The following is a 22,126-nucleotide window of genomic DNA, read 5'->3' as shown; positions in this document are numbered from 1 at the left end:
TACTTTTGATATTTTAAGTACTTGCTGTTAATACTTTCATACTTCTACTTACGTAAGGTTTTGAATGCAGGACTTTTGCATGTAAGAGTATTTCAATAGTGTGCAGTTGCTAATTTTACTGAAATGAATGAAAAGGCCATACTGTATAAACTTGGGGTCTCCCTCTGTTTTAGTATTATTTTTTGCAATCATATTGTTGAATAATTATTTATTTATTTAGCATACATCTTATCATATAGACCTTTAATGACATTAATAATTAATATTCCTTTTTATCTGGTAAAATTAAGTGATGTCACAGTTTGATAAACAGCGTAGTAATTTAATGGTGGAAGCAGACATAAAGTTGCATAAAAAGTCCACACAGACCAGTTCACTGCAAGGACACTTTAATTTATCAGAAGCAATAAATATTCACATCTCAATTCTCTATTCTTTCAGTACACATAATACATACACAAAGAAAAATTTGAAATCATTTGTTTAAAATGATATCAATAAGTGCACTGACATATAAACTTTTTTTAGGCTTCAATTTATATCACGGTAACTCATTCTCTCACCTTCAGTCTGAAATAATAAGAAAAGAAAAAGAAGTCAGCACTCCTTTTGGCCAACATCTCCTATCCCTGCCCCTCTTTTATTATGTACATACTTAGTGGCACTCACATGCACGCACCTGAATACAGAATGGGAGTAGCTCGTCCCATAGTTATGATAAGAAGCCTATGTATAGTATAATATGTACATTCAGGTTTATACAGTACAATCTATTCAATAAGTGCAGATATATTCATGCAAGAAGAGTCAAAAAGGACACCATAAAAAGAAAAGGCTAGCCAACACATACTTATAAAATCTTCAGCTGACATTCTCGACTCTCTCCAAACCTCCGGAAAATCCCTTTCTCAAGGATTCAGATCTTCTTGAACTTCATCATCTCTTTCAGTAGCTTGTTCCAGAGACTGTTTGACTTTGTCCTCACCCATCCATTCTCTCCTAAATCAGAATATATATGTAGTTTTCCCTTTGTAATCAATGGCACTGAAGGTAAACCGCACCAGTGCTCAATTACAACCTCAAAAAAAAAAAATGCAGTAGCAAAAGGGGCAACACTTACACGAAGCCCACAGAAAAAAAGGGGAGGAAATACAGTATGCACCTGTAGGCTATTTTACATTCTTGACTCTTGTTGTGTTTTTTAAACAAGAAGCCCTCAGCAGGATGCCATGGCATCAGAAAATGTATTAAGAGATTTCTAAAAGTGGCAGAAGAGGGAGGATCAGAAGAAGGCCATTTCTGATTTAAGACATCACGTGTGCAAAACCACAAAACTTCATGTAAAAGCGTGCGTCTTCAAAACATAGAAAAACACACAATGACTAAATCTGATGACTGCGATTGGGTGAGTATAGGTGCTCTGTATACTTATGAAGGAATGGCATCGTTCAAAGTCTTGTTAGAATTTACCCAACCTTGTTTAAGCCTTTTTTTTTTTCCAATACTGGGAGCCTTACAAATATAAAAAAAATATGAAACATGAACTCATATCCATTCAGTAAGTTCAAGTTTTGTTCGTCACTTCATTTGAGAAATTGTGCACCTGTTTGCTCACATCAAACAAAACAGAAAAGGAGGAGTATTGTTGGTGTTCAAATCAATTTGAACAAAACTAAACCTCGTCCGTTATTTTCAACAATCAATAATACTAATTATTAAAAGGATGAACTCAATGGAAACCATGGTACAAGGGAAATAAATCACACTTCACATATCAGAACACCCTCTAGTGGCTATGGCAAACTGAGGGAATTTATATGTGCATATACTCTCTATAACCATGTACAAACATCTGCTGATATAATTAATCACTGATCAAAACAATTATTGGACAATATTCATCATACTCATAGCAGGTATATTATAATATCGATAAAACAGCAAGAAGCTTCAGAAACATTCAAAATATATTATTGATTGTATCATTTTCCCCATATACCCCACAAGGAATGCATTATAAAGCCAGGTGGCTCCTGTCGACATGTAAAAGACCATTAAGCAAAAGACTGTCAGGAAACCGTGCACTGGTTTTATAAGTTTTAAGACAAAGCAACATATCTGAGGTCTTCTTTAGAAAAAAAGATGCCTGTCAGCGAAGCGGAACCTGCAAGAATGGACGGGGGAACATCGTGAAGCCAAGGAAATTATTGCAAAGTCAAGGGACATTTTTTTGCAACTCTCTGCTGTTTTTAATGCCAAACTCCGCTGGAATGCATTCGGTGGTTTAAGTCTTTATTTACATCCCCATGTAAGCAGCTGGATATATATGGTCTCCGTTTTTCCAGTGTCACATTATCGCATCTTGGTACTGTACATGTAAATAGTCTCATACAGACTCAACTAGACTTGAAACGATTAAAACTGAGGCAATATACCTAGATATAGATTTAGTTTCATCTTAAATTATATGGCTATAGACTTTTCTGATATTGTGTGCGGAAATGTGAGGAGTGTTTGTGCATATGTGTGTGTGTGCAGGTTTCAAAGATGTGTGCACATGCTATTCAGCTCTAGCTGTGCTTCTTATCTCCACCTACATGTGTGGGAAACGGAGGTGAAAGTAACAGAGACGAAGCAAACTGCGTTTCCTCCTGTCACTAGCGCTGCTGCTGTTACTTTCTGTCCTGGCAGACTTGGACCTGGCCCTAGCTCTGCCAACCTCCTCCACTCTGTTATCTGACCTCTGACCCCGGGGGCCCCACGCCCTGCTCACACCACGGTACTTATCCGGTTGATAGGCTTGGATTTGGAGCTGCCCCCTGTACCTGTCGCACCAGCCCCCGTCACCTGCGGCCCCTGCTGAGGCTGCCCGGGGTGCTGGGGGGGGTGAGGGGAGAGAGGTGTAAGAGGGGTAAGGGGGGACGAAGGGGGGGGTAAAGGGGAGTGTGGTGGGGGAGGGGGGATGGAAGAGAGAGGAGGGTACTGGGGCAGATACGGGGCGGCGGAGGCTGCGTGATGCGCATTGACGGATGCGGAGGGCAGATTGTGGGGCAGAGTGCCGAATATAAAGTGTGTTTGGTGGGTAGAATGGCTGGCTGGATGTGGCGTGTGCACGTGTCCGGGGTGGGTTTGGGAGTGTGCGTGGGGGTGGGGGTGGGAGTGTGACAGGGTTAGCGGAAGCTTGGTACCAGGGCCGCCGCCCCCTCTGATAGAGTGTGTGGGCTGCACGTGGTACAGGGCGAACTGTGGGTTCTGGGAGTGTTGGGAGAGAGGAGAAAGGGGGGGGGGACATCCCACCACCATGTTGGCGTAGCGACCCGGAAGCCCATGCTGGGAAAGCTGGGAGAGATGGGCCAGCTGCGGGTGCTGGGCGTGCGGTGGGCCAAGCGGTGGACGACAGGGTAGTGGGCCTCTCTGTATAGTATGGGGGGGCATACCTTGCAAAGGAGGAGGGACAGTTTGGACGTGGTAGCGATGGTGATGGTAGTAAGGTGGTGGGGGCTGCACGGTGCCCGCGTGACAGTACTGTGCGTGTAGTGCCTGGATCTTGGAAGGCCCCCCGTCCAGTTGGCACAGGGATGAAGGGGAGTGAGGAGGGGGCCCTCCCGTAGTCGGTGGGGGTACAGGTGCGGGGAAGGGTGGCCCCGGTGGTATAAGGGGCCCTGGTGGTTTGGCGCGTTTGCTGCCGAATAGGGACCCCAGGAAGGAGCCGCTGTTGTTGTTGCTGCTCCCCCCAGGGCCGCTCCCCGATCCTGCTCTCTCTACACTGCTGGAGACTCCCCCAACTCCTGTCCCAGCAGTGGTATGTTGCTGCCCCGGCCCACCCCCCACCCCCGTTCCGGGGCTCAGGATGGGGCGGTGAGGCCGGAAGTCTTCTGTTCCATAGCAGCCAGGCATCACACCTGGCACGGGATAGCGCTGATGAGGCTGTGGGCTGCTAATGATGGAGCCCTGGGAGGATAAAGCATCATTAGGCGATGGAAAAATCACTGGAGGATTGCACTGCAGCCCCTATTCCCACTTAATTTACCTTTTCTCCCAAGACTGCTCTGCCTAATCCTGCCCTGCTGTGCTGTGATTGGATAGTAGTGGTTACCTCAACAATATATCCTTGTTTATAGTTTATATAGTTTATAGTTTATTTTTGCACAATTAAAACACACAAAAAAGGCAAGATTGTGATTGTCGGAAAGTCTTTGTGAAAGGTCTATTTTAACCAAGGATCTTAAATGATCTTTACCTAAACCCTGAGTAGTTTTTGCCTCTGAACTACCTCAGTAGTTTTGTTCCAAAGAAGTACTTTTTGTTTGTAAACTGACCAAAGTAGTCTTTGTTCCTAAACTTACCCAAGTAGTTTTTGTGTCTTAAGTAGTTTTTGGTCCTAAACTTACCCCAATTTGTTCCTAAATCTGCTCAAGTACTTTATATTCCCAAACCTGCCCAAGTAGTTTTTGTTCCTACAGCTAACCAAATAGTTTTTTGTCTCTAAACATACCCAATAATTTTTGTCCCTAAACCTACACGAGTAGTTTTTTGTCTGTAAACCTACCAAAGTAGGTTTTGTTCATAAACCTATCCATATAGTTTTTATGTCTAAACCCACCCAAGTGGTTTTCTTGCTTAAACCTACCCAAGTAGCGCTCTTGCCTAAACCTGACTAAACTCTGAATGAAAAAAAGAAAATAATAAGTCATTTATGTTTATGTTTCCCAAGTATTAATAACTACACCTGCTCTCACAGCCACAGAAATAGTAGCCAATCACAGCACAGTAGAGCGGGACCAGGCAGAACAGTCTCGGGGAAAAAATAAAGCTTTCTGCACACATCATCAAACACAAGACATATTTGTATCTAGAGGTGAAGAACATGCTTGGGCAAATATGAAAGCACACAGCCATGCAAGGTTTGTCAGTGCAGGACAGGTACATGTGGACGCACACACATGCATGTACACGCGCACACCCTCTATATGCACACTGTACACACACTGAGCGTGCCGGGGAAGATTAAGCACCAGTGAGGTGTAATGAAGGTCTATTACAGGTTACAGGTCAACATCTAGACTTACTTCCATGGTACTGTCCAGAGAACCAACACTGTTCCTGCGACCACGTTTCCCTGCACCCCACCAGGAAGAGTCAGGTTAGCAAAGAGCGGAAGACTGAAATGTTTGTTTGCATGTTTTCTTAAACTGCATAAGCTGTGTCTGAATGTCCATGTGAAAGAAGAATAAGATGTAGCGATAGAAAATAAAATCATTGTGGAAGCTATGCGCCCCAATTCAACCCAGCTGACAGGAAGGAAATGGAATTGACCCCGTCTCTGAGGTGCTGTTGTCTCACCTGTCTCCGATAGGTCCCTGAGAGATGAGCTGAGCGCTGTGCGTTTGAGACCCTCACCCACTGAGCAGTTGTCATCAAAACTGGTCCTTCCCAGGGTACCATTCACAACGTCACTCTTTACACCTACGCCTCCTCCCACCACACCTCCAGTGAGCAAGCTAGGCCGCATCACACCTTTCTGTTTCTCCAACTCCGCTGTAAATAAACACAAAGGGCAACAGGGAATTTAGAGTGAGAGGGAGACACGATTTAGTGACGAATTGCCCATGAACCAATACCACCAGCACTCCATTTCTGGTCAAATCTGCCATTGCTGAAACCATAAACATATATATGATGAAGCATTGTCCTTTGGATCATACGTCAGTGTCTTCACCATATTGGACCTGTCAACACTGGCTGTTTTTCTGGATTAAAAAACCAATAATGTTTACATTTCTCAACCATGTAGATCATAAACTCTTAAATATAACATGACTCATTGAAATCCGTTGAGAAATTTAAACATTACACCGCTTTTTATCCAGAAAATAAACAGCTCCCTGTTTACTTGTATTTGTTTACAGACCGGTCTTGACCTTTCCAATATGGTGGCGATGTTGACGTATCGCAGCAGCGGGACAAAGTTGTCTATGCGGCGTCTGCATACATATGTCCACGGTTGATATCTGTACAGATCATCATGCCCACTAAAGTTTTAGTTCACATTAATGGCCAGTAGATGGAGCACTTACATTCAACTCTATATTTCTCCATCTCTTGCACTTCAGCAACACTCTCCCTGAGGTCGCTAACAAAGCGGGTGCGGTCTTGCTGACTGGGTGCCATAAAGATGATAAGAACCTTCCTCTCCCCACCCAGGACTGCTGAGGTCAGGCGGATGCCATGAGGGTAGTCTGAGAGATGCACACAAAGAGAAACAAAATACTTAATAATCATAGAGGGTGATAAAGAATAGTTGAAATGTGCAAAAGGAAAAAAAAAGGTCTCTTACATGAGTTCTGGAACATGTGCACTTGCATCTCAACCAAAGGGAAAGATTGTCTGAAACTATAAGTCACTGAGGTTTTCTTCTTCTGGAAGATTTTGGTCACCTGATGCACAACATAGATGGGATATATTTATAACAGGGCCTTTTAAATAAAATAGATTTCTTATCTGCTGTGTCTGAAAAAGTGTTGAATTTGAGTCTTACCACCAGAAGGTCATTAAAGAGGAAGACCTCTCGTTGGTGCACTCCTGTCCTCTGAGGTCTGTTGGGATCAGGAACCTCGTACAGCTGGCAGCAACACACCAGCCTACGATGGGGGAGGGACAGCACCTATACGGACAAATACAGTACGAATACATGAATAAACTTTTAACTGTCAGTGAAAACATATCACAAAGCTCGGTATGTAGCATTATTCAATTACAAAACGTACAGGCTTCTTTCCCACAATGACTCTCTCCACTGCCTGCACTTGGGACACATGATCATCATTGGTCCGTAGCTCCCATTTCTGTATCCGCTGGTAGATCCCAACCAGCAGGTCCCTGGGTATGTCCTGACCATTGTCTACACCTTGGGTAGAGACAGGGAAAGGGAGGGTTTTAGGAAACTGAAGTGTACAAAATTACCAATTACACAGCGTGCCTGATGCTAAAATTACTGTGATATCTACAGTTTTCACACATGAGACGGAGCAAGACGTATTTGAAAGCTAAACACAACTAAAAGGTAGAATCAGTAGGATTTGTCCGAGGTGTTTGTAAACGCATCAGAAAGATAGATGATTGTTGCGTCTCATTCTCAGGATGTCAAATCACATGTAAAATACATCAACAGTTTAAAAAAACATATTGTACAGTTCTTTTTATTATTAAAAGGAATATTTAATATCAGAAATTAAAATTTTCATCTCAGTTTGCTGGAGGGGTATATCAGTGTCTGTGTTTGAATGACAGCATATGGCTGCCGGAGTGTCCTCATAACGCCCAAGGGAACAATAAATGGAAACAAAACTTGGGCTGTCATGGGCAGATGGCATGCTGGACCACACACCAGCATCATCAGAACTGACCGAACTCACAAATATATATTTACATGCTGTTTAACGTGCTGCAGCTGAGACGCTAATTAGCTATCTAGCCTGCAAACTGATATTTTGAACTTTTCCACTGTGAACGTTTAGTCACTTTGAGTGAACTCCCTGAAATCTTATCTCAGTTTAGGATGCTATTTTGGAGTTTTGGTACTACAGAAATACGTTTTCTAACTGCATTTGGGAAAAATCCTATCTTACATCAGGATAGGAATTTAGCTATTACAAAACCAACCTGAAGTTCCAAAGTTAGGAGTTAGTTTGGCAGTTTGGTTGCTGCCAAACTAACTGCCATAAATAGCAGCATCACTGTAATAACAATGAAGATGGAGAACAATATGAACACCAAAATATTATGATTGAAAAGTTAACCACACCGTATGATAATGCTTTGAATTTCCCAGACCGTGTTTGGGTATATCAACTGCCAGGATGATTAATTCTGTATTTGACCAGCGTGCTGCACCAGGTCAAATCTTTATCCTGTCCTGATAATCGAGGAGAAAACTTCCAAAAAAGGTGGGGTTTCCTGTCCTCCACCAACATGCCTCCAACTCATCAAACCTAAAACTGAATACCAGTCTTTTTTTGTTCATTATAGCAACATCACTAGCCAGTGATTTGAAGTGAGACAGACAATGTCAAGGATAGAGACAGTCTTGTGTACATTATAAACATATATACAAGCATGACAGCACCAGTGCTGATTGGAGAATCAAGTGTTCTGTTCTGGCTCTGATTTCTTAAGTTGAGGTAAGACACAACAGCTTAGATAGGAAATGACCATGAGTTTAGGAATGGCTTCTGTAACAGGAAGAAAGGATTTTTCCTTTGATTTGAAGCTAAGATAGAACAAGCAATTAAGACATTTTTCTGCAGTGAGGCTGCAGGTGAAGACGTGTCTTCAAGTTTGCAAGTTACATAATAAGGAGGTTTTTACAGGAAATCTAATGTGGGTTGTTTTTCAGAGTCTGTGGCTCCCGTGTCGTGTAGCAGGCTGCTGTCGGGCTCAGTGTGACCGTCTGCTCTGCCTATGACATAATGCTGATGTTACCGTTAGTTTATGCAAGATGCATCGATTGGTCATAACAAAATAAATCTCCATCTGCATAAATGGATACCAGAAACGTGTGCTTCAGGGCGTCATCATCAAACCAAAAAATATAAAACAAACATTTCTCCTATTTGATGTCAGATTTTTTTTATCTCAAAGGAGACCACAGGAGAAATGATTCACAGAGCAAATACGTATGCTGTAACAAGATTAATTTATTAATCGGCATTAAGAATTTAACTGATTAAAAATGTATGATGTATGTTTTGTGAATCGTTTCTTAAGAGCTCACAGGTTTTCTCACTTTTTGGTTTGCTGGTCTTGAAACAGCAGTAAATTGTGCCACATCTGACATTGTTTTGTTTGGCTGAACCATTTCTTGAATAAGGACAGGCGGACGATTCAAGCAAGAGCCTTATTTTTTTATTATTCTGTTCATTTAAATGGTTCGTGCTTCATTAATTTTTCACATAAATAATGCACCACTAGAATTGTTCAAATAAAACTTAAAATGAGAAAAAAAACATGCATTTTTATCTTAATTATTATTAATGATTAATGGATCGTCAGCATTTTCAACTGTCAGTTGAGGAAACGGCACAAAATTTGCAACCCTAGCTGTAACAGAACTTAAACGCTTTAAAAAGTAACTTTTAGCCAGACAACATGTTTAAGTCCCATTACATAGATGCATGTCTTTTTGCTCAGAGTCAATTAAAACAGTTAGAAAGGCCTCATTAATACAGCCAAATATACATTTCATGAAGTCATATAACAAGTGAATGTGTCTTGTCTGTCTGGCAGTACCTCTCAAATTCTTGATGAAATCCTCCAGTTTCATCTTCCTCTCAGCTTTGACGTTAGGACTGTACATGTCTGTGTTGAGGAGGATGATGGCAAAGGCCAGGATGAAGATGGTGTCCGGGTTCTGGAACTGTCGAACCAGCGTCGGATTACACACGCAGTATCTCTGACTGAATAAGAGACGTGAACAGTCAAGTTTTCACGCTCCAGCCACAACTGTTCCTCTATTATAGACCTACTGTATCCAACACAAACAAACCTGAAAGCCTCGATGAGCCTCTCCACTTTCTGAGCTTCTCCTTGAACTTTAATCTGAGCCTGGAACTTCCTGAGAGCGTCGTCCAGGTCCATACCTGAGAAGTCCATCTCGTCCACCACACAGCTGAAACGCACACAGCAGAGGTCACAGTGCAACTTCTCCTACTGCACATCCTGCAAACCCGTCAGTACAGATTGTAAGTCGTGTCACATATTATCACATACCATGTTTGCATGTGTGTGGGATGAGGATCAGGTTTGCCTCAAGCTTGAATCCACTTAGCATGAAATATGTATACTGAAATGTGGTGTGCACATATTCTCATCTGTGTTTCGACAAACATAAAACTTTTTTTTCACTTGTGAAGACTTGGATATACATTCATCAGGGTCTTTTTTGACATGTTTGTCTTATTTTTCCTGATTTATTACAACTGTCCTCAAAAAAGAAATCCTGGTGACATAAAATCATTCAGGCTAAAGTTTCCCTAAAATTTTAATCTGAGGGTGCCTTAGGAAAAAATGAGTTGCACAGAATCACCATAAGGATTTCCTTAAAGATGTTGTCAGAAAAAAGCCTCTTAAAACTGAAAGCATTAGACATTTGATAGTTTGTAAGTTATGTGTTGCCTTATAACAGAGTTGCTAAAAGAAATAAACACATATTGAAGAAGTGAACCTGTGGAACATAAGACAATACCTGAATTTCTGTATTTTGACAAGGAAGAGGAACCAACCAGAAACCAGTGGGATTTCCCTGTCCAAATGGTTTGGACAGGGAAATCCCACTGGACATGCAATCCTAGCAACTTGTTATAGATTTCATGTTAGCACTGGCATGTTAGCACTTTGTCGCTAGATAGCCAAATGCTAACACAACTCTATCTAATGTATTAACTTTAGCTAAACTGCTTCATTGAAATTAACCAGTTATTTCTGACTTCTGTCTCCTTTCATGTTATAACTAATAGTTGCTTGTGTGTATTTGTTAAACGTTAAACGGGTTAAACGTGCAATGTGTAAATTCTGCTGATAGGGGTCTCTCTCACATCAACACAATAACAAAAGATGTAGTTTGATGATGTTGTGAAGTGGCGTGGGATCTTGTGAATTATCTTTAACAGCCACCATAGCTAATTAAAATCTACCAGACACGACTCAGGCAGAAATCCTGTTCATGGACGTGGTAAGACTAATCATGTTTAATCAAGTTTGCCAACTTCCTTCCTCACTTTCTGACGTATCCAAAAAGCCCCGTGTTTTCCCGTAAGTTATAACACAGAGCTGGCAACGGCTGACAGGAAATGCATCGTTACCTTGAATAAATCATGGCTTTCTCTGGGTTTGAACATTGTTGGAAACATTTGGGAGTAAGTAAGATAAGTTAACATATACACAACAGCATAAGTCACCTGTTTCTGACATTTTAATTTAAAGATATTACATATTATAGCTTTAAAGTCACTTTGGATCATGTGTTGGTGCTTTCCATATTCTTTAAGGTGAACAACATTCTCATTTTCTGTAAGATTTTGCTTCCTTTTTCTTTTTGTGTTCTCTTTGTTGACCACTTTGCAGAACCATGGTAACCATGGTAACTGAAGTGCACATGTGCTGTATTTTGACAGTAACTGCCATGAGTCCCTTAGTCAAAACACTTACACAAGGAGACAACCAAAGAGGCTTTATGCCATCCTCCAACCTCTAAACTGGGGAAATTATTTTACTGAAGGGACAAACTTGAGTTTAAAACTTAAGGTGGTTTATGCATCTCTGCACTGATGTTTATCTGCATTCTGCTCCCATACTCACTCTAAAACATCTTTGTTGAATTGTTTCTGTCGGTTTCCCAGGAACTCTCCGATCATCTGCCGGCTGAGGCCCTTCCTCTCCAGGATGAAGCGAGCAATCCCAACTGGGGTGTCTGATACAAACCCTCTCTCTATCAGGTACTGGATCCCTTTTTCTGGCTTCCTGTTGACAATGAAAAAAAAATGTTCTCAGTACAACTTAACCACTTCAATTGTATGAAAACCACCAGTATTACATGGCTTTGTTAAATCCTCTGAATACTGATGGGTCAATTCCGTCATTATAAGGTCTATTTTTTCTGAATAGCAGACAGGTGCTATGAATAACAAGCTGTTGCTATGGACACAGTTCTGATCATGGACTCTGGAGGAGCAATATAATCTTTTTTAAATAAATAAAATAATTTTCAAATTACCAGACTGTGTCAATTTATTTTATCTTTTTTAAAAAAAATAAGTGCCTGTGTAATAAGCAGGATAATGTACAGCGAGTTGGTCATTATTGCAAAATAAACCCTAACAGGATGGTGATGCAAGACCTGAGCGAAGCCCCTCTTAGGGTTTATTTTGCAGTAATGACCTGCTCATTGTACATGATCCCTTACAAGAGGACTCTCATAGGCTCTTGTCTTACTTGTTGAAGAGGTTGAGACCGATGCGATACTGGCGTCTCTGCACCACGTCACTGTTGAAAGGTGGCGAGTCCCAGCTGTGGCGGCTTTCTCTCTGGTAGGTCTGCTTTCCCAGAGGCGGCAGCGGCTCCCGCAGGCTGTCCTGAGACGAGGAGCCGGAGCTGCAGTTGACCGTCTCGTTGGAGTTGGTGGTGGAGTTGAGGGAGTCGTTGTCTCCGTCCGAGCAGCACGGCTGCTCTAGGCCGCCGGGGGGCAGAGCTGTAGAGGACGAGGAGGACAGAGGGGTGGTGGGGGGCTGCTGGGGGGAGGAGGACGACGAGGGTGTGTCATACTGATGGTGGTGGATCGGGTGGTGGTGATGGTGGTGGTGTGCAGCCACCTGATGGGGGATGTGTGTGGGTATGGGTCTGCCGGGGGCCCGGGTCTGGCCCTGGGCAGCTGCTGTGGAGGAGGTGCGGGCGCCAGTGTTGGGGGAGTGTTTGAGGGTTCCCTGAGGGGAGCCAGCCCCTACCCCCGGCTCCTGCTCATAGACCAGTTGTCTGGTCAGAGAGCCTCGATCTGAACGGTCACTCATGTCCACTGAGCTGTCGCTGGGTGGCTCAATGGTGAGGAGGGGCAGATGTGCGCCCCTCAGACGATAGTCCCTGCACTCGGTGCATGGCGTGCTTCGTCGGCTGTTACTACTGCCCCCTCCTTCAGTGTCCCTGCTGTCCTCTCGCCCTCCTACACCACCGCCGGGGCCCCAGTACTCTGTGTCTGTGCTGCTGGGCGCCCGGTCCAGGGACAGCGGGGATGACGGCATGCCATCATCCATGTAAAGCGTGACGTCGCTGTACGAGGTGGCAGTGCTGTCTCCGTGCATACTTAGTCCTCCTCCAGCACCCCTGGCTCGTTCTCCCAAACCTCTTTGGGAGGACGGGTTGCTGCTGCTGCTCCACACACACTCCCCGAAGTCTTCACTAATCCCTCCACCCTCCCTGCTGCCCTCCTGGGAGTCATCGCGACCCGCGCGGCAGGTGAGGGCATCGTCGATGGAATCAGCCAAGGACTTGACCTAGAAAGAACACAAAGTGAGTTAGGAGGTCGGCATTCCTCATGTTGGAAAGTATAACTTTTTTTTTATTATAGTACATTTGTTTCACATCTAAAGTAGATGTTCAATAGGCTTGAGCATAAAATCCTAACTTTATTTGTCCAGTTGTTTAATGAGTTGTTTAATGAGTAGCTGAGTGTTTCTTTTCTTTCTGTTCCTTTCTGTCACTAGAAAGACCTTTGAGACTTTCATGTCATAAAGAGTTGTATAATTAAACTAGAAGCATGAACTCAGTAGTGTGCAGATCTATGCCAGATGGTGAAGCACCTACTGCAATGCCACAACTACCAGATACAATCAGCAGACATTTGCAAAGTTTTGAAGGAAGTTTTTTTGTATCATAGCATACTATAAGTTTTCTTATATTGATGTATACTAAGTTTTTAATAATGTGTTTTTAAAGTGTAATACAAACCAACAACCACATGTTTTTATAATTATTTATTATGGATATAGAAATTCACATTTTTGGAGAAGCTCACCAAAGTTTAAATTCTAAGTAATTTACACAGAGCCTGCATGTCCCAGTGGAAGTTGTGTCTATTTAGAAGGTTAATGTTTTGGCACAGAGCTGATCAGATCGCCCCCAGTAACTGAATTTAATTCCAACAAGTAAACAGCATGTGCATTTTTTTTAGGTTTATGAAAAAACAAATTTCATGAAAATTGGCTCAGACTAAAGCAAGTTATAGTTACTTTTGTAGTGAAGTCTGCATCTGTCATTTGTTTACCAGCAGAACACCTCTGTATGGCAGATGTGCAGCTGCATAGCGGCAATACTGAGCAGCAGCCAGTGAGGTACAGACAAGCTGGTGGGGATTTATTCCTCTCGTTTCGTGCCTTACTTCAGTGGATCATAACATACCAGGTATGCAATTAATCTTCAAATATTCCAGTTTAAGACAAGACCAGACTTTTCTATGGATGTCAGATTTTGAGCCACAACAAAGGCTGAAATGGGGCCTGTAACAGACAAGGTAAGCCTTGTTTTTAGCCAAGCAGTCGTTGATGACTTGCAGGCCAAACTGGCCTGTTAAGAGGAGTGAGGAGTCAGCAGTTGGGCTGTTCAGGTCCAGTAGTATGTGTCCAGCCCCGTTGATCACACACATGCATGCACACACAAAACTCATCAGATGATCTCTTCCAGGTATAAGAAAGAATTTGATTACTTTAAAGCCCACAACATACAGTAAACCCTCAATACTTTTACCTGTTTGGAGAATGAATCCTCTAAGTGGGTGTAGTCTCCTGGGCGATCTGTGTCGGGGGAATGAGGAGGTCCTATGGCCACACTGTGAGTGAAGTTGGTCTGTGTCTGGGCCTGCTGCTGAGGCTGTCGCTCATCAAACGAATACTGCAGTCTCATGTTGGACAGGATGATGCGGCGTGTCATGCGGCTCTCCGAAGCGGAGCTTCTGAGACGCTCGAAGTTCTTGTTCATGCGATACTGTCTGAAGGCCGTCTGAATGGTCCGAGCTGCTCTCCGACTTACAAAGGAGCCGCCGTACTTTCTCTCCAGCATCTCCACCTGTCAAAAGGTGAGGGGAAATAAAACAAAGAAGAGCGCAGATTATGCATTCATTGTCTGAATGTCTTGTACACCTATAATGAAAGGAATCTCCGTATGTCTGTCTGCATGTCCTTCACATATCTCAAGAACTGTTCATGCAATCACCATCACACTTGACACGTTTATTGTTTAGTACCCAAGAAAGTGCACAGTCAAGTTTGGTGCAATTTGGTCAGATGGTGGTGCTATAACAACAAACATTCCATTTTGGCCTGTAACATTAGGACTGTATGTCTCAGAAACAAAATTCATGGATTCTCTGGGTTCAAACAAAGTTAGGTTTTTTCTCTGGACCAAGCCAGAAAAAGTCAATTTTTCCAATTTTTGATAATCCATACAGTTTTAGTGTTTTAGCTGACCCTCTCAAACGCTGTAGGGCATGGCTTATATTACAAAAAAGTCATATTTCCTGAACACTTTGTGGTATTGCAACCACATTTGTTGGACATGTGAAGATAAAATGACCGTGACAAATTTTGTGTAGCAGCATCATATGACTATAAAAAGAGAATTTCTGTCTTTCTGCATATGTTTGTGTGTGTATGACTGTTCTTTGCATATTTTGAAAGCTGCTCATCCAATCAACTTCACATTTGGCTGCGGACCACAGAGCATGCAGTGTTGAGTTTGGTGCCGCTTGGCCAGATCCACCATCTGCTATAACAACAAACTTCAGGTTTTAGCCTGTAAATTATGAACTGTATGTCTCAGAAACACATTTAAATGTTCCCTGGATTCAGTGGGGCCCAAACTAATCTATTCATATAAGTCATTTCCTGAAAATTTGAATTCAGTTTTTTTTTTCATTATTCCTCCTACAAATTTTGGGCAACTGTCACCCAATTGGGTACAGAACATCTTAGGGACAAGCCAGATAAAGTCACATTTTTAGATTTTCAATCATCCACACAGTTTTGCTTTGGCTGGCCCTCTAACTTTGCTGTAAATAATGTATGATCTTGACAAATTTGGTACCATTTGACCAATAGGTGGCACTATAGCAGCATCATCTAACTATGAATGAAGAATGTCTGTATGTATATATGTATGTATGTGTGTGTGTGTCTGACTGTCCTTTCCATATTTCAACAACCATTCATGCGATTGATTTTACACTTGGTGGGTGTATTGCAGGGAACCCAAGGGAGTGCATTGTCGAGCATGAAGTTGATCTGATGAATGGTCCTCGAGAATGCTGCAAGCAGCCATACCATCATACCGTCATTCTCGACAATGCTTCAAGCAGCACTTCCAGGGGTCAAGCAGTCATCCAACTCTGAATGGGCACATCCCCTGACAACGCTGCAGGCAACAGTACAGGGAGCCAAGCAATTGGCCCATCCCGAACAGGCACTGTGCTAGTCTACATAATGTTTTCCAGTGCTCATGGCTTCTAGTAATCACCAAAGAACACAAACATTTGCAACACTAATTCGCTGACCAACAGAAGCCTTAGCGTTAATACCTTCTTATCCTGCAGATCTGTCGAGAGCTCGTAGCTGTCTGAAAGGGCCTTGCATCTCTTGTTCTCCTCTTCCTCTTGCTTGCGGAGGGCCAGACTTGCAGGTTGGTGGCGTGTTCGCAGGGCCCAGGCCAAGCTGGCTGAGCTGGAGGCAGACACGCATGAAGCGTCCCTGGATCCAGAGGGTGCGCTGCTGCTGCTTTCAGTGTAGCGATCTGAGCCACGCAGGTAAGACGTCTGGCTGAACGAGCTGTCTTTGTGGGTGCCCGAGTCTGGACACTGGGAGTCCCCTTCCACACTACAAGAGAAAATGAGCAGAAGCTTTTAGAATGAGTCATAAGCGACTTGACAAAATATAGCACCAAACAATTTGAAGTGCAAACTGGACACTGAATGAAATTATGTACTCAGAGGGATAGTCCAATTATTTGAAGCAGGGTTGTATGAGGCAATTATGGATAGTCAGTTCATTATCTACAGTAGATGGCTGTCAGCACGCCCCTAGTTTGGAGAAGCAGAGAGGAGCACAAGCATGGAAGCTATGCAATGTAATGCTGTGGACACGGTTAGCAACAAAATGTATTTTAGCTACTTAAAAAACAGGTCAATTTAAGTATACACTATATTTAAAATATTTTCACAGCTTTACCTCGATATCAGACAGTCTTATAAGACAGGAAACCACCATTATTTAAGCCAAATATCATTTCCTCCAAAGCCACCAGACTCCCAAAGGAAAATCAGTAATTTTACCTTGCAGAACACAGGAGATGTTGGCCTACTGCTGCATCGATATGTTAGTTTGTTGTTGGTATTATGTGACTCTGATGTTTTAAACAGTTCAGATTCACCAAAGTCCCACAGTAACACAAACTAACTAACCATTCAGTTCTACAACTTCCGTGTTCTGTGAGGGAAAATTACTGAAATTCCTAAAGAACTTTTGCGTGAAGAGAGCGATATTTAGCTTATGTAACAGTGGTTTCCCATTGGAAAAAGTCTGTCTGACGGGAAAACTGAATTTCAGCTGATCCTGTCCACAGCAGCACATTGATTAACTTCCTACAACGGCACAATACTTGCCAACCCGTCTGATTTTCCCAGGAGACTCCCATTTTTCATTGCCCTCTCCCTCTTTCCTCCCGCAATCACAATTCACAGGGTGTACAACCCATACTGCTCCAAAAAGTCTACTGTTTCTACTACAAAAATAGAGCTACAATTAACCAGACTTTGTGGAAAGAAGAATTCCTGATTCTCAAGGAAAATTTTAAAGGAAAGGGGCATGGATCTTGTAAAATCTTCTGTGTCGGTTTTCTTTTAAGGGCAAGAAAAAAATAAATGCATGAAAGAAAACTGATGAAGTTTATGCCAGAGATTTACACAAATTCATGCTTCTCTCCTGAGAAATAAAAATTAAAAGTATTTAACATAAAGAGGCTGTTGCAGTGTACTTTTTTGTTGTTATTTTAAGGCACCAAAATTAAAGAAACAAAGTCTGTTTTTTTTGGTTTTGAAATCTTTGAGATCTCAAAGTTGGCAAGGATAAGCGGTACTCCTGCTGCTTCTCCAGACTGGGAGCGTGCCAGTCCCCATCTACTGTAATAAACTGACAATCAGTACAACCCCACTTCAAGTAATCCAAACCATCCCTTCAAGAGCTTACATATAAGGACTTACATGTAAAGTTTAGAGCGGCGAGAAGCTAACCATCTCTTAGTGGAACTCATGGTGAACTTATATCACTTTTAAATTGCTTCAAAGTAGCCAAAGCCCCACTATCTGATGACATTCCCTGTCTGCATTGCAAGTTGATGATCCAAAAGACATAAAGATTTCTGCCCTCTATCGCCTTCTTTTATTGAGACCACAAGATGAGTTAATGTACTACTACGCTCAGTCAAGCCTACTGGTGTTTATGTCTTCTCACTTTCTCGTTCCCTCTTTCACTCTCTTGTCTTTCTCTCGGTGTATCCCTGTCTGACAAACGCAGCAGTGATAGCACATTTTGAGGAGTCATCAACACACTCCTTCGCTGCCACATACCAGCAGCAGCAACACCATACTGACAGGAAAGACCAGGTTGTTATGTCAGCAGCAGGTGTAAAACAGGCACTTCAGCGCACGATGAAATATCGTGAGACAGACACATGCAGTCAACATCCCCCTCCCAGATTCACTCTCACCCAGAGCTAAGTAAAAGCAAGCAGGCAAAACAATTAAGTTTAGCTGGATTAAACATAATCATTCCTATTTGCAGTGAGCTTAGCAACAACCACAAAACTTATCAGTATTCAAGTTAAGTCCAGAAATCCTCCAGCATCCTGTTAACGCACTTTTGCCCAGACAAAATCCAGCCCAAGTCAATTAGTCTGTCTGTGTTTGGAGAACAACTGAAGTCACATGCTCCTGCCTGCATTTCCTCCTTCACAGCCGCACCCCCTCCTGTCAGCTGTCCCACAGAGAGCCAGGGTCAGAGAGACGTGTGGGAGCAGTTCATTCACAGCACATGAAATAGTCAAATCTCTGTGGTAAAGAAATTCCTGTGTGGTCTATACCTTTTGCATAGTTTAGGCTCTGCATCACACATGACTGCAGTTGACAAAAAAAGGACTGAAATGGCGCCCCGTTGTTGACTTTGACCATTTTTGCTTTGAGCGGGTCAGTTCATGTCTTCCTCCCTCCCTCCTTGAGTTGTCAGTGCTCCATTGGATCGCAGAGACTTCCTGTGTTAGTGTTCAGTCGGTAAAAACAAGACAAAGAAGGAAAAGGCTTCTAGGGGAACAAGGAAATAACTTGTAGGTATTTTAATTAGCTTGATCTTGTCAGTGATAACGAAATGCACCAACACCACATGCCACTTCACACACTGAGACTGGGGATCTTTTGGTGTGCACAGAGGGGAAAACGCTGTACAATGCAGGGTCTCTCAGCAGGACATCCTGTGCCTTCAAGCAACGCATGACCCGGCTAAATTATTGTTGAGGCTAACAACAACATCAGGGACAACTCTGTTATGTTGCGTAACATAAGAGCCCTGCGACAAACGCAGACACAACTCTGACATCTACAGGAAAGCTCACATCACCACAGCTAAGCTAATATTTAATATAAAAGCAACTCCACATAATTATACTGGATTTTATGGAAGCCCATTTCTGCTGTTGTGATGAAACTTTACACTAAATAATGACTTTGTCTCAAAATAATGACTTAATACTGACTTAATGTCTCAAAATGACACAGTATCTCAAAAATAATGCCTTATTATATCATTATTTTTGAGATACTAAATCATCATTTTGGCATACTAAGTTAGTATGCTGAAATAATGACTAAGTATCCCAAAATAATGAGTTAGTATCCCAAAATAATACTTTAATATCTGAAAACGATGACTTAGTATCTCAAAAATAGTGAAAAACTTTCCCAAAATAAGTCTTTATCGAAGTTTCTCATTAATTTGAGAGTATCTGAGTAATTATTTTGAGATGATAACTCATTATTTTGAGGTGGTTTCTCATTATAATTACAGGATTTTTCTTCATCACATCTGTAGAAATAACTTCCATTATACTGCTTGCGGATAATTCATCACAAAATTAACATTCTCTGCCTTGTTTCCATAATTTTGAGTGAATTAGTTACGATTAACAACTTGTTGTGCATAACTCCATCTCTTCTTGAAAAAAAAAATATATATATATATTTTTGCTCTGTGCATCATTTATCATTCCTCCTCCTCTGCTCCTTAAATAGAGAAACTGAGAAGAGGGAGGGGGTTGCCTGGTGACGGTTGCTGTGGGACCTTTGTGGGCGATGAGGCAGTTGTTAGGATGAGAAGCGTAGTTGCCATGACAATGTATTGACTGTTATTACCATTGAGGTGGGTGTTGAAGATGCTCTACAGGTTGTGAATGACAGTCTACATAATACTTGTCTTGTTATGAAAACAGATAGAATAACGTAACATATTTATGCAGAAGAAGAAGGATTGGCTGAAGTTGTTAGTTTGCGAAAAATGGGAACCTGAATTAATCATCTAACTTTAGTTCCTATTTACATGCTGTCCTCTGTGAGAACAGAAAATTCAGTCTCCCTCAGAGCTGCTTAAAACTGCTCCTTTTAAGGAATGGAAACTAGGCACATGAGTGCCTCTGCATGGTGCCAACAGGTAGACACAAGCAGGGGCTCAGCTTCATTGTAACTTCCTGTCATGCACATCAGCAGGAGCAGATGGTATTTTTCATTCAACTGAGTCACGGAAACCTAAAATACATTCAAGGCGACGTTGAGGATCCACAAGACTGGTTTCATAAATCTGTCTCTGAATATTCATAGTTTGACCTCCAAATCCTTAGAAAATTTAAGCTGTCATCTGTTCACTTCTCATAAAGAAGGAAAACGATATGAAATATGTGAGCGGTATTTTCTGCTGTGGCTCTACTCGCTCTGTCACTCTCTCCTGTATAATAGGACTAAATGGCACTCGGCCTTGTGGAACTCAAGGTACCAAAAAAAAAAGAAAGAAAAAGAAAAATACATTTGAAAAATTCAAAATCAGTGTCTCTTTCCAAAAATAATGACCCGGTTACTCAAAATAATCCACAGACCTTGTTGTGAGCAGTTTTATGGAGGAACTATTTTCCTTTTGCAGCAGAATCTATGACAAGCCGAGTGTCATCATTTAGTCCCAATATATTTCAGAGACGGCAGACATCTTTCCAGCTGATATCTCCAAAACTCTGCAGCTCACAACAGAACTATCTAGATTCATAAATAGCACTTCAGGCCAGGGGGAAAATATGTATTTTAAATTTTTGTGTGCCTCAAATACACTTTAAGATACGTCATGGTTGTTAATTTTCACAATAATGATGAAGGTCAGTCTTTAATTCAGTCCCTAACCCCTTACACAACTTGATAAATAACAATAAATGTTAAATGCTTAGTTTATTTGACTAGAAAGGTTTATATGTATTGAAGTATTACAAAATTACAACTTATCTTTTCAAATTCAGTCAAATTTAAATTTAAGGCAGCCTGTAGACTAACTTTTTAAAGTTAAAAAGTTTTTTTTAGACCTGTTTTAATAATAATATGATAATGAATGCGTGCATAGTATATGAATGTGTGCATTTAATATGTCACCTTTAATTATTTTTGATGCTATTTACCTTGACTATACATCACTGTGATGCATTCAGCATCCAGTGGCCCACCCAGCATTATTTGCCTATGTCTGATTGATATTAGTGTATATTGGCTGATAAATATCAGCCATAATAATATCTGATTTGATAGATTATGTCATAGTGTTTAATTTGGATTCTTTGGCAAAATGTTCTGTAAAAGCCAAAGTATACGAGATAAAATAAACATCTGAAGAGTCAGAACTGTTCTTTGTTTTTGTTGTCATAGTGATGTCTGTTAGATTTGGAATATTAAATCATTAATCTTTGCTCACTACATCTGAGCCTTTTTTACGCTCAGCTGAGCATAAACTAAAGGTTATAAGAGCTGATATTTGAAATACAAACATATTCGGCTGAAAAAAAAATCTATATCACACATCTCTATGATAATAATATTTTTAGAGTGCAGCAGTGATTTTGCTGCAAGACCTGTGCAAGTATCACAGATCTGAACTTCCTCCCCTGAGCATTCAGAGAAACATTTTCAAGTTGAAACAGACACCTATTAAAAATCTCTAAAAGTTCGGTGAAAATATCTGAAATAAAAATAAATGAATTACGTTTCACCATTGATTTTGTTGCAAGGCCCTGCAGCCCACCTCCGAGTGTGCATGCATTAAACAACACTTTTCGTTTGCTTTTGCCCGCGGGCGGTAATATGCAGTGAGAGACGAGGTGAGGATGACATACGAGTAAAAAAGTTTGTTGTATAAAACATGAGTGTGGCCATATCGCAGCTGGCATCTGCACCTCATTATTTATGTAAGAAACCCTGTATTCCTGTTACAGTGCCAGAGAGAGAGGTTCTCTCTGGAGGCTC

General features: G+C 41.7%; 1 protein-coding gene across 2 annotated transcripts in view; it reads right to left on the bottom strand.

The window, feature by feature from the left end:
* Nucleotides 1-372: 372 nt before the first annotated feature.
* The window catches only part of iqsec2b (IQ motif and Sec7 domain ArfGEF 2b), a 55,963-nt gene continuing 34,209 nt past the window's right edge, over nucleotides 373-22,126 (bottom strand). The window contains exons 1-14 of one of the 2 annotated variants that reach the window (XM_084720503.1): nucleotides 17,792-18,498; nucleotides 16,115-16,409; nucleotides 14,290-14,607; nucleotides 11,989-13,040; nucleotides 11,356-11,517; nucleotides 9,545-9,667; nucleotides 9,289-9,455; nucleotides 6,768-6,907; nucleotides 6,539-6,664; nucleotides 6,338-6,437; nucleotides 6,078-6,239; nucleotides 5,344-5,538; nucleotides 5,070-5,119; nucleotides 373-3,951 (exon numbers count right to left, since the gene is read on the bottom strand). In XM_084720503.1, coding sequence (XP_084576629.1) covers nucleotides 2,770-3,951; nucleotides 5,070-5,119; nucleotides 5,344-5,538; nucleotides 6,078-6,239; nucleotides 6,338-6,437; nucleotides 6,539-6,664; nucleotides 6,768-6,907; nucleotides 9,289-9,455; nucleotides 9,545-9,667; nucleotides 11,356-11,517; nucleotides 11,989-13,040; nucleotides 14,290-14,607; nucleotides 16,115-16,409; nucleotides 17,792-17,841 — 4,122 coding nt within the window. In that variant the 5' untranslated portion in view covers nucleotides 17,842-18,498 and the 3' untranslated portion in view covers nucleotides 373-2,769. Of the gene's footprint in view, nucleotides 3,952-5,069; nucleotides 5,120-5,343; nucleotides 5,539-6,077; nucleotides 6,240-6,337; nucleotides 6,438-6,538; nucleotides 6,665-6,767; nucleotides 6,908-9,288; nucleotides 9,456-9,544; nucleotides 9,668-11,355; nucleotides 11,518-11,988; nucleotides 13,041-14,289; nucleotides 14,608-16,114; nucleotides 16,410-17,791; nucleotides 18,499-22,126 lie in introns of those variants that run through there. The other variant, XM_084720502.1, reaches the window with a different exon arrangement.

Source organism: Lutjanus erythropterus, chromosome 6 (assembly GCF_056507025.1).
Source record: "Lutjanus erythropterus isolate fLutEry1 chromosome 6, fLutEry1.hap2, whole genome shotgun sequence".
Taxonomy (NCBI): Eukaryota; Metazoa; Chordata; class Actinopteri; order Lutjaniformes; family Lutjanidae; genus Lutjanus; species Lutjanus erythropterus.
The sequence above is the reverse complement of the archived record's forward strand: the minus strand, read 5'-3'. Positions and strand labels throughout refer to the sequence as shown.